The 12,973-nt window shown below is 42.2% G+C and overlaps 1 protein-coding gene across 8 annotated transcripts in view; it reads right to left on the reverse strand.

Annotated features, from left to right (window-relative positions):
- LOC125722365 (agrin-like) overlaps window positions 1–12,973 on the reverse strand; it is a 186,252-nt gene that overhangs the window by 63,240 nt on the left and 110,039 nt on the right. For all 8 annotated transcript variants that reach the window (XM_048998507.1, XM_048998505.1, XM_048998506.1 and 5 more), the window contains 4 exons: window positions 12,593–12,808; window positions 4,639–4,863; window positions 3,251–3,460; window positions 2,608–2,814 (listed from right to left, as the gene is read on the reverse strand). In XM_048998507.1, the coding sequence (XP_048854464.1) occupies window positions 2,608–2,814; window positions 3,251–3,460; window positions 4,639–4,863; window positions 12,593–12,808 (858 nt within the window). The remainder of the gene's footprint in view (window positions 1–2,607; window positions 2,815–3,250; window positions 3,461–4,638; window positions 4,864–12,592; window positions 12,809–12,973) is intronic.

Raw genomic sequence — 12,973 nt, forward strand, 5'->3', positions numbered from 1 at the left:
ACTGAAGATCACTATTCGCATTCTAATTAGCCACATTTCCGCGTATTTAAATCACATTCGCATGTTAATTTGAGGAACAACGCAACAGTGAAATGTCTATACTTTAATCTCAAATTACAAACTTCACATAAATCTGACATATTTACAAAGTACATTAAAATAAAGATGAGTGTAATGCCAAAACAAATATATAAGAAATAATTTATTTGCCATGAATTAAGTTATTGAATGAAATGCCCCAGTCAGTGAAAGTGTGTTCCCTATGCCTAGACCCCAGAGGGTTAAATAGTGTGGAACATTCCACAAAATGTAGTAATGCCATTAGAAGCTGCTGACTGGCAAGTTGTCAATTATGAGTTCATTGAGAACGCACCTGTAACTATCTGTAAAGCCAGCGCCTTTTATGCACTTGATACCATTGAGAGAATCCAAGTGACTCAGTCAAGATCTCAGACCTCTACAAGTCCAGTTCTTCCATAGGAGTAATGTCCAAAAACGGACAGAATCACAAGCATATCTATAAACAACTGTATGCAAATATAAATATTAAGGGACCTCTGCATCATTCAGGAATCACATTAATGGGCTCCATGCAAGCATGGGCCAAACTCAAAGGGCACCGGTCAATACGAAGTGGGAGTCCTCTACCTGAATTTGAAATACAACTTTCGAACTATATTAAATTCTGCATAATTTATTAAGTCTGACAATTCATTCATTGGTATTAAATAGTTCAGGTGCTGCCTATCTTCCAGCGTAATTTTTTATTTTTAGCTGACAGCAAAATTCTGAAAATGAGAGCACATTCTTAACGTGTATTAGAAGTCTCCAACTGGCACTGACACCAACAATGACAATATGGAAAAACACGTTGTAATTTTTGTACTGAGCTCACATCAGCACCACAGCCGCAGAAGAGTAAATGTACAACACAAAGAATCCGAAGGTTCAGGCTTTAATGAATTTTGTAAGTGATATTTCAAGACATCAACAACTCAGTGTAGTCATTCACTTAACTGGCCAGTAAGCAGCTCCGATTACAGCAGAACTGGAACAATGAGTTTAGGGAGATGATGACTTACAACCTTTCACTGAGCCACCAGAGCAAGCTGGACTGAACCCAAAGAAGACATAATGAAACAAATCAGTCAGTGTGGAAATATTACTGTAGCAAAGCAATTTGCAAAAAGGTAACACACCCTGAAAGGGACGTGGTTACCAATAAACTGACTTTACAGGATCAGGAAGGGGAAGAATGAGAGGCTGTGTGTGCAGCTGTGGACGAGTGAGACGACAGGGGAAATGAGGAGAAGGCATCCATATGGGAAACAAATCAGATGGCCTACTTCAAGTGACTGCATTTGTCATCATTCTGAGAACTCAGCTCAGTAATTAGCTCAGCTCAATGCTCCCAAGAGGGAGAATGGGAGGCTGAAAAACTGAGATACAAGAGGGGAGGGAGACAACCGTAACAGTAAAAGACCCTACAATTACACGTCAGACTGTATGCATGAGCTTGGGTCTTGGGCAAAAAAGCTTTCGTAATTGCCACTTGTTTTATTCTGAGGGACCAAAACACTTGCTTACTACAATAATGAAATAAAGTGCTATACTGTACATACCCATGCTATACTGTACATACCCATGCTAGGCATTTTTACATGATTATTTATGTACTTGAAAAGTTAATGAGCAGCAGAAATGGACAGAAAAGTGGCAAAGCTATACCTGTGCACATGTGAATAACCAAACACTGGCCTTTAAAGAGCTCTGTAAATATGCCTCTCATCACTCAGGTCCAGTCCCCTCAGGGTTAGTTTAGGGTTTGGGGTAACAAGCAGGTTTACAAGGCAAGGCAAGGGAAGAGAGGGGTCCGCATGCTGCATGTCATGCAGAGGCCAGGATTAGCAGTCAGGCTGAACAGCTGTGCTGGGGGGAGCAAACAGACGAACATAGCACTTGGAAATAAGAAGAGCTCTCCAACCTCAGTGACATTTTCTCCTCCCCCCCGCACCCCACATTGTGAGCTGCTGGGACGGTTTGCCAAGGGGAAGAGGCGGCTCACGAGTCCGTTAGATGTGGCTGCCACCTACATCCACATACAGCCCTTTCGGCTCCTACACTAAAGCGAAGCCTGCAGGTCTGTGTCCCGTAACAGCTAGAGGCAGACTCCACACAGACAAAGAGATAGAGCACAGACAAAGAAAGGGCACCTTCACAGTAAAAGACAGGACAGACAGTGACTGAGACACAAACCTTGCATGAAGGGCTGCTTAACCTGCAGCAAAGAGGCCACGAACATGAAATGAGGTCAGTGTCTGAGTGAGGTGACATGGCATGAATGGGCTGGTATGGGACTGGAATGCAATTTAAAGCTTTTTATGTCTGTACTCCCATCTTGGAGTAGAATGGTTTGGTTGTGGTGTCATGCATACACAGAAAAATACATGAATCTTTTTAAAAGTATGCATTGTCAAACTGATTTAAAAATATATTTCAGACCAGCATTTTATGCACATTAGAAATAATCTTTGCAAGAGTAAAAGACGATAAGAGAAGTACAGGAAGGCTTGAGACATGCCGTTCTCCTCCCCACTCTCTACCTACCACAAGACCCCTTGTGCTTGACAGGAATAAGGGCCCTGGCCAGGCACTCGGCGCGCTGGCGCTCACAGTCGTTGCCGTAGGTGGTGCCGTCATGGCCACACAGTGGCCTATAGGCACCGTCACATAGGATTGGCTCACAGGAGCAGCGCGAGCCACGCTGCTCTATCAGGCAGACGCTGTTGAACAGGCATGTCTCTAAGCATTCGCCTGCAGGGAGCCAGAAACACAAGAATACATCACCTCCCTGGCACAACAGCCCCCCCTTACACAGGACTTACTTAATACCACAATAAAAGGGACTCTGAATTAATCAACATTTTGCTGATTACTTAATTAGATACTTAACATGTCATGCTAAGTTGCATAATAGCTTTCTGTCCCAAATCAGAGCTGCATTGTGATTGTGATTAACTGAAAAATTCACTTTCACTTGAAAAAAATCAGGTTAAGGTAAAGTTAAACCTTCTAACATGTAATATTAAATGAGTAAAAACCCACAACTGTAAATGATTCAGAACTATTAGATGCATTTACTTCTTGGAATCATGAGGGTGGTGTGACTGGGCAATATGTTCAGACAAGGTGATTGGTCAAAGTGATTGTAAGTGTGTTTGTAAGTGTGAGCAGCAGGTGCGATTCTCACTCTGTTTCTTGCATGGCCCACGGTGAAGCTCCCTCAGGGTCACACCCCTCTGATAGCTAGCGTGTTGCATCTGACAGGTGTTATTATAAGTTTGCCCATCACTGGCACAGACTGGCTCCCCGCCCAGAGGGCAGGCCTGTGAGGAGGACTGGATGACCATCCGGCGAGTTCCATGCTCTACCCAGCATGTTGTTTTGTTGCTGCAAGGATCTGACAGAGCAAATGAAAGAAGGAGGGTGAATGGATGATGAATGGGGAAAGAAGAGGAGTGAGACAAAGCAAAACTAGGGGAAAGAAAGTACTGGCTTTCCACCCTAGGAACTGAAATTGTCTGATACAAAACATGACAGTTATAAAATCTTGGTAGAGAGGAAAAGAACAAGGGAAAAAAAAACTTTTTCATTAAACCACACCGGATATCTTAACACATGCTTTAATTACTTGAGGATACTGATCATTCCCCTCACTTTTTTGCAACATTCATTATTTAGTGTTTAATCTGTATAATTGTGCATTTTCCATTATGCACGAGGCTATGAGTGCATTTGCATGTTATATCGGTGCTTTGTGCTCATATTGTACCCAGCCAATAAAGCTGGATAAATAAGATTGAAATTGAGAGATGAAGCGATAAGGGGTTTAGCAGTTGGCAGTCAGCTATGAATAGATGTCATCAGCAAACAGATGCATATGGCATTTAAAATTCATCACTGCGGTTTGGAGAATAAACACTATGCACTGGTAGAATCTGTAGGCTAAGTCAGTCCAGCTGAGTGAGAAAAGAACATCAGGGACACTGACTTGGGGCTGGGTGTGTTCAATCCTTCTAGCAACAACATAAGGCTCATCATATTGGCAGAAAAATTGCTTTATCTCCATCAACAAATTGTCAGGACACAGAAATAGAGACAGCAGTGGTTTTACTTACTACTGTTGTTTTCTACAGTGTGTAATAGTGATGCATAAATGATAACCTCAAATCTTTTGCCTTCATCGTTTTGCGCTTGGTGGAATGTATTCTATATGCAAAGCACAAACAGAGCAAAAAAAATGACATTCCAAATGTTCATACTTTCACAAAGCAAAAAATGGCTAACTTAGAGGGGATGGTTTGCAGATTCCTATGGTGAAATCAGTCCTCCCAGTTCTGGACCCACTTGGCGGTGGCTGAAAAGATTTATTTCTGTTCTATTTGTTCTTTTGTCTTTAGGAGACTTTAATCCATCTACATGCAGATGCATAAGTCTCATCACTACGTATCACCACAAGTCCTTGGGTATATTGTCTGTATTTAGCAACCAGCTAGAAATACAGAAAAGGGACAAAAAATAAAAGGAGGAAACGTGGAATGTGGTGGCAGAAGGGCCAGTGGGGGGCGGCAGACTCACCGCAGTGGCCGTCGTATTGCTTGCGGACATTTCTCTGCAGGTCACATGCCCGTTTGTGAAGCTCACACTCGCTGGGGTAATCCTGACCATCGCTGCCGCATACCACCTGCTGGGGCTGGCCCTCGCAGTTCAAAGGACACATACACCTGGCCGACTGACCGTCTGATGACTGGACGCAGGTGCTGCCATAGCTGCAAGTCACATCACTGCAGGGGTCCTTCACCGCTGCCGTGCACACAAGGAAAGATGGGTCTTAGGAGGAATTCATTTCCAGTGACAGTGTATCACACGAGTCAGGCAACACTGGTCTTCAGCCAATCATTATTTGAAATGTCTTAAAACTTTGTACATTTTCTGCCTGATCAGAAGAACAGTTCCTTATACAAAACCATCTGGGATTTACATCATTTAAAAGTAATAAATCATGGGCTATAATCACTCCTTTTTCATCCTTTTTAAGTTGATCATAATAGGATAAAACAACACACAAAGAATGCATGAGTTAGATATATGTAGATAGCCTCATTATACTGTTCACCTGACCAAGCATATCTGCTGGAGCCCTGAACCCTGAACAGGACACACAGTTCGAGTCTCACCTGCCTAGTGAGTTCTCGGTTGTTTTTATTCTACAGTAAGGGAATACAAGGTACAGGAAACAACTGTATAATGTCATCAGCAAATATAAAAATGATGTCTAATCTTAAAGGACTTTTCATTATCACAGGGGGCAGGCAAGTTTTTTAAAAGTAGCACCTGGATGTTTCCTACTCCACTAGGGGCGCTAACACCCAGGGCAACTGCGACACCTCATACCGCTCTTCGCTGTGTCCATACGTCCAGCAATTCGATTATCTCTGTTATTTTCTGAAGGCTGAAGCGCCTGGAGGCAGTAACAGAACTGTGTGGCCTCCTTTACTGGTGTAGATGAGTATGTAACTATCAACACAGACTTCATCAGACGAGGACCGTTCCATGAAAAATTCATTACACTCCATGAAAAAAAAATAATAAAAAAAAAAAATCCAACATGTCTGAACACACAGATATTCTATTTTCATTTGAATAGTATTGATAGGTAGAAGTGATGCACTCAGAAGGCAGCATGGTGGTGCAGTGGTTAGCACTGTTACCTCACACCTTTGTGGCTCCATGTGTGCAGAGTTTGCATGTTGTTGTCGTGCAGTTTCTCAAACTACCCATAGGTGTGAATGTATATGTGTGTGTGTGTGTGGAGGGGGGGTTTGCATAGATCATATTTGGGGACCAAAATGCCCCCAAAGTTTGGTCCTTATTTTTGGGGACACTTCTTCAGGTCCCCATTGGATAACTTCAACTTTATAAAAAAAAAAAAAAGATCTGTGAATGCAATCAAAAAAGTAAAATTGCCAAAAGTCCTGTATTTTGGTTGGTTACTTATGGATAAGGTAAGGGCTGCGTAGGAGTTAAGGGTGTCGTGATTGGGATTAGGGTTTATCCCATAGAAATGAATGGACAGTCCCCATTTAGATAGGAAGGCCAACCTGTGTGTGTGTGTGTGTGTGTGTGTGTGTGTGTGTGTGTGTGTGTGTGTGTGTGTGTGTGTGTGTGTGTGCGCGCGCTCTGGGATAGGTTGATGCCCTATCCTGGGCTGATCCTTGCCTGGCACCCATACGCTCTGGCATAGGCTCTAGACTCTGTGCAATCCCAGGGCTCCAGGTGCAACCATTTAGTGACATTTTGTGACCATTTTCATTTTATTTTATTTTAGATTCAGAAGCCCTGAACCCTGACCAGGATACAGTTGCAGAAAAAGGTTGGTTGGCAGGTGATGTAATCTAACAAAACAATGGAATTTTAACTTCAAAATAATTTCAATATTATCTTTTTCAAATACATTTAAAAATCCAACAAAACTTAACAGAAAAGTCATTTTTGCGGGGAAAAATTAAATGCATTCTTAAATGTATACCCAGTATTGTCTCCTTTGGTAGAATTAGCCACTTGAAGGTGTTTCTTATAACTGTATTACGTTTATTTCATGTTCTTCCATGCAGAATTAACAGTATGACGTTGTCGGGGGGGGGGGGGGGGGGCTCTCCTCTAACTCCCAACAGCATTTCAGTTGGATTAAATTGACTTGGCTATTCCATAAACCTCCATTGAGTTGTATGTAGTATGTTGGGGGCTAACATCCTGTTAAAAGACCCACTTAACTTTACAGTTTTTGACGGATGCCCTCACATTTTCCTTAAACACTCTATGATGCTGAATTCATTGTAGACACCATGACCATGAGCCGCCCAGGCCCAGAGGGCGCAAAACTGCCCCAAACCTAAATACTGCCATCAAGCTTCACAGCTGACATTCTTTTTTCTCAGATGCTGTATTGTTTAAAGAAATCCACCTTAGACTCAACTGTTTATTAGCAAACATATATCTTCAATGCGATGTCAATGCTCTTTTTAGTGAGCAGAGACTTCTTCCTTGCTGATTTTGTTGACCAAATTTATGGAACGCCATTCTTATGGTTGACTTGCACATTGACTTGCACATGGACTGTAGGATGGGTTGCTGGATGACCCCTTCATGACATCCTGAGGTTCTTTGACATTTCCTGATGCATCTTCCACTCTGGTCTTGGGCTGTTTTTGGTGGGATGGTCTAGCCTGAACTACTTTAGGTGAAGTTGGTGAGCTGCTCAGTAGCTTTTACCCTCACCACTGACCAAAGGAACACTGCAACTAGTATCAACTGGACCAGATTTTTACTTCCTCAGGCATCTGCAGATGGCCTGGACTTCACCTACATTTCTCACAATCTTCTACAGGTGTAACCGTGGAAACCCTCCTCATGGGCTACATAATATGCTGGTAAGGCAACTGCATAGCACAGCACTGCAAAACACTACAGAGAGCAGTAAAACCAGCACAGAGCATCACCTGCACTCCGCTCTCAGTAGGAAAGGATATCTATACCACATGCTGCTTCTGAAAAGTAGGGCATATCCGCAAAGGCCACAGTAATCTAGCACAGGTACTTTTAGCCTTCCTCCACCCTGTCAAGAAATTCAAAACCATAAACACACACACATTAAGATTCCAGAACAACTTTTATTCAAATTTCTTTAAACTACCTAACCGGCACTCATTTATACTGCTGAAATATGCCTCAAATGGGTCTGTCACTACTACTTCTAATACTACATCTGCTACTTCTGCTGGGCAAGACTGCTCATATGGCATTCTGGGAATTTTCCTGGTGGCCCAATGGGTATGTGGGCCATCAAAATTATTGAGGGGGACCACCCCTGCCCAGAAAAAAAAATTATTGTAAGCCTGTGGGGAATCCCCAAATCTAGGGCCAACCCTGTACTACTGTAGTCGCTCAATACTCTATATATCAACAAGCTTTCCTCAAAGAAAACCTGGCATTGAATGAAAGGTGGGTGGCATTGTGGTACTGTGGTTAGCAGTGTTGCCTCACACCTCTGGGACCAGAATTTGAGTCTCTAGCTAGGTTACATGTGTGTGGAGTTTGCATGTTCTCCCCATGTCCTCGTGGGGTTTCCCCCAGGTACTCCGGTCCCCCCCCCCCCAGTCCAAAAACATGCTGAGGCTAACTGGAGTTACTAAAAATTACCCATAGGAGTGCATGTGTGAGTGTGCCATGCGATGGGCTGGCCCCCCCATCCTGGGTTGTTCTCCGCCGCCTCATGCCCGGAGCTTCCGGTATGGGCTCCAGACCACCCATGACCCAGAAGGATAAGCGGTATGGAGGATGGATAGAATTAAAGGCCGGGGTCTCAGATAATAGACAGGGGTGTGGTCAGCTTGAAGGCTGGGTTCCACATGGCAGTGTAATGCCATTCTTATGCCATTCTAATTCCAATATAAAGAAGAGAAGTACGGTAAAAATCCCCAATTGTTGTTCTTGCCCCATTGCACCCCAAGTTCGTTTTTGGGAACCAAGTATGGTCTTTGCGTCCCTGGTATTGAGAAACACTATATGTGCAGGTTTCCAGATGCAAAGACATACAACTACAAAAACTGGAATCTCCAAATTGTCATTTTATGAGTGCATGTAGGCTTTGAAATACACTCCAGACTCTGTGTAACTCTGTGTTGGAACTTGTCCGTGCAGGAATTTAGAAGATAGATGGTTTAAAGTTAAGTTTAAAGTTGAATAAATGGTCAAGTTGTGGGAGTTTTGTATAGGTGGGTGTTTAATTTAGTGAAGACCAATGTAATAAACCGTTGCAAATTTAAAAAGACGCTGAGTGCCACACAACACTGATAAGACTATTATTATTATTTTTGCGCTAAATATTTATGAGGAAATTGGCTACATTCAGAACATCGTTTGACAATATCAGCATCTCCATTTTCATTTCCTATCCTCTACCCTTCTGAAGAAACATTTACACGCACCTATCATCCCTTGGTTTTGTGTAAATGATTTTCATTTAATTCCACCTTTTTAAATTAGTTTTTATTTTGAAAATATGTGCAGTGCTTTATCACATCCTTTTGTTGTCTTTTGAAGACTTTTACTGAGTCTTAACCTGGTATTTGAGTGGCTTTTGCATCTCTTAGAAGACACTGTGGTTTTCTTTTTATACCAATCTCGACATAGTATGCATAACAAACCAACACAATTCAGATGATTAGTCAGATTTTGAATGTTGTCGGCACGGCATCCAATCAGACGACTATTTGACCTTAATAGATAAAAGCAGGTTCTTCTGTGATACTGACGTGATTCTTTCTTTAACTCTTTACTTCATTACTGGAATGCACTCTTCATGCATCATTGGCAGTACTCCTTTGCATGGAAACAATTGATCCCATTTCCAGGGTTTTGTGAGAAAGTTTTATCTGTTGTCACCCTTCATAGAGAGAATAATAGCAATCTATAGTTGCTCCACATTAAAATGCTCCCAGTACAATGTCCCTGTGGAGCAGAGCTGCACTACTAATTACAGTGGGAGTGCACTCTGGGGACTGAAAATGGCTTTGAATGTGTCACGGGGGAAGACTAATACTGATACATCAGAATATGTATTGCAACTCACGAATGGTGCATCTACAATGGTATTTGATGTGTTATTTTCATTTGGCAGCTACACATCTGGAACTAGATACAGAGGTGATAACATGACTGTTAAAACAAACAAATGTAACCAGGATCACAAGGCAAATGAAACGAGGGTCATATGGCAACTATAACCAGGATCACATACTAAATGTAACAAGGACCACATGGCAAATGTAACAAGGACCACATGGCAAATGTAACCAGAATCACATGGCAAATGTAACCAGAATCACATGGCAAATGTAACCAGAATCACATGGCAAATGTAACCAGAATCACATGGCAAATGTAACCATTCTGTTAAACACTTAAATATCTCAAATTAAAAAGGCACTTTATATTCCATTAAACAGGGATGCTTAACTGAGGTAATTCTTTCCCAAATTAAGGTTTTGAGAGGAAAGGAGCAGTGGAGGAGGGAGCGGCCCAGGCACACGTTCACTTGGGGGATGAGAAGTAACAGCACAGATGTCATCCTTGCAAAGAATAAGAGTGGAGCGTATAGAAAGGCTATAAAAACTCAGTGGAGGATAAAACTGCACCAGACTGCACCAACCCCCCACCCAGGCACCACACATACAGCCTTCTGTTAGATATACGTCACAGCTTTCTCTGCTCCCTCTCTGCCTGGGAGACACAACTATCACAGTAAAAAAGAAGAACTTAGGGTTAAGGCTTAGGTGATAAGTGACAAGAGACAGGTATCCCCCTACATCTCCTTGCGCTGCCAAAACTTAATGCCTCACTCAATGTTCCCAGTGTATCAGGGCACACTGCCTTATTCATTTTTGCTGTCTTTATTATTGCTATAGTTTATTATCAACTACAGAAAAACAGGCAAAATAAACAGCACTGGGAGAAAGTTCTGTGAGAAGCCTAAGTTCAAAGAAATGCAGATTATGCGATAACTGGGCATCTAAACTGCATAACTCACCAGTAGACCTATGAGCACTATTATAAAAACAATCACCATGGGATGTATAATAAACACAAGCAAAAAGTTTGGACCCACCCTCGGATTAAAAAACAGATTTGTGCAGAGAGACCAGAAACAAGCTAAACAACACAAACGCTGGAGTATTCAGGACTGGGAGCAGGTCTTGTGGATGGACGACAAGTTGGACCAATAAGTTTGAAGTCAGCTTCTAGCAAATAAGACAGAACTGTTTGTACACTTGAAAAAGGTGTGGGAGGATTTGGACGCACGTAATTTCCAAAAATTGATGGAATGGATGCTGTGAAACTGTGCTGCTGGCCAGGGGTGGTTCTTTTGATGAAATTGGTACTTAAATTTCATTTACAATGCATTGTCACATTACACTTCAAAACCAGCCAGTACATTTGTTTCAAGTATTTCTACTAAATACTTCTAGTAAATAAAATATTTAAGTATTATTTTCCTATAATAGAAATTTGAAAAAGCAGTGCATCCTTTATTTTTTAATTGGAGGGTGGGCTCAAACTTCTGGCCTGTAGTATATAAACTGGTTTAATATGCTTCAATGTCACCCCCCATATTAGATTTCTGAACCTCTGAGAGGGACTCATTCACACAATACCCAGAAGCACAGCACAGGCACTGTTTGTAACCTACATCAGAAGACTCACTGCAAATTTGTAATAAAGTATAGCTGTCCGAAATAGTCATCCATGCATTTACCTAACCGCTTATCCTACTGGGTCATGGGGGGTCTGGATGCAATGGGCAAGAGGCAGGGAACAACCCAGGACAGGGGGCCAGCCCATCACAGGGCACACTCACACACCATTTACTCACACACGCACTCCTACGGGCAATTTACGAACTCCAATTAGCCTCAGCATATCTTTGGACTGTGGGGGGAAACCGAAGTACCCGGAGGAAACCCCACGACGACATGGGGAGAACATGCAAACTCCACACACATGTGACCCAGGCAGAGACTGGGACCCGGGTCCCAGAGGTGTGAGGCGACAGTGCTAACCACTGCACCACCATGCCGCCCCTCAAAAGATTCATTTGAAACCAATTACTGTGAAATTGTTGACAAATTTCCACTATGCATCAAATATCTGTCTGCTATTTTAACGAACATAGCAAAATGTAGCAAAATGTTTCCCATGATCATAGTGCAATTATAAATAATGAACAAAAACATTACAAATATATGGGTGCAAACAAAAACCAGCCTGAAAGCAGTTGGTATAGAGAGTTTACTATCAGGAATGGCCATTCAATTTTGTTGAAATTGTGCTTGGTATTTGTGATGACAGCAAAATGGAGTACAAATGTTTTCTGATTATTCAAAGTCTCGTAAGTTCATGCAAACATGCAAAATAGTTCACCAAATAATAAGAATTATTGACATATTCCATAAATTGCAATAATACGGCACTGTTGTGTTTTTCATTCCGACAGTAAATGACTTTGCCACAGTATTGTTGTTCTGTACTACCATTTTTCTGTTTTTATGTGATACAGTGCTGTGACTTTTTGTCTTGAGGCCATTTCAGTACAGATGTGCATGTAAGAGCTTTCTTTTGCAAGAGAACTGGTGTCTTTGACATCAATAAAAATCATTTTGCTGAAGAAAAATGATCACTCAAAGACAGTCATAAAGTGGGAAATGACTGTCACTCAGAATTGTAGAGCTCAAGAGCATACTTACATTGACATTTTGACAATACATCTAAGCCTTTTCATTCGCATGGTTTAAAGGATGGTGGAGGTACTATTCATTCTGGAGGCACTGACTGATTGATAGAATCATTTGCTTTTGAGACATGAGTTAATTGTTCTGGGTAAGTTATGGCTTTTTTCAGCTTAACCATACTGTCGTTTCCCATGAATGTCACCCATGACTGACATGAAGGAGTATGTGAGAATAGGTGGACTCACCACAGGGTCCCTTGCGCACCACCTTAATGCGTCTCTGCATGCTGCACTGGGCCTTCTCCAGCTCACACTCATTAGAGTACGTGGACGAGTCCGAGCCACACACGGGTGCCACCACTTGTGGGCATGCCATCTTCTTACATACACACTGAGCCCTGGAGGGGTCTGCTGGGTCACGTTCACACACCGCACCAAAGCCACAGAGCATCCCCCTGCAACCTGAAGGGAGACACATAGAGTATGTAAGAGTGTGCAGACACACAGGCTTGAAAATTGACATTATGCACACATACTACAGAGTGGGATAAAATTAATAACGATAAAGTTGGTGCTGGGGCCTCCTCCCCCCCCCACTCCCCCAGGGGGAAAAAAAACAAAGTATGA

Source organism: Brienomyrus brachyistius, unplaced genomic scaffold (assembly GCF_023856365.1).
Source record: "Brienomyrus brachyistius isolate T26 unplaced genomic scaffold, BBRACH_0.4 scaffold38, whole genome shotgun sequence".
Classification (NCBI taxonomy): Eukaryota; Metazoa; Chordata; class Actinopteri; order Osteoglossiformes; family Mormyridae; genus Brienomyrus; species Brienomyrus brachyistius.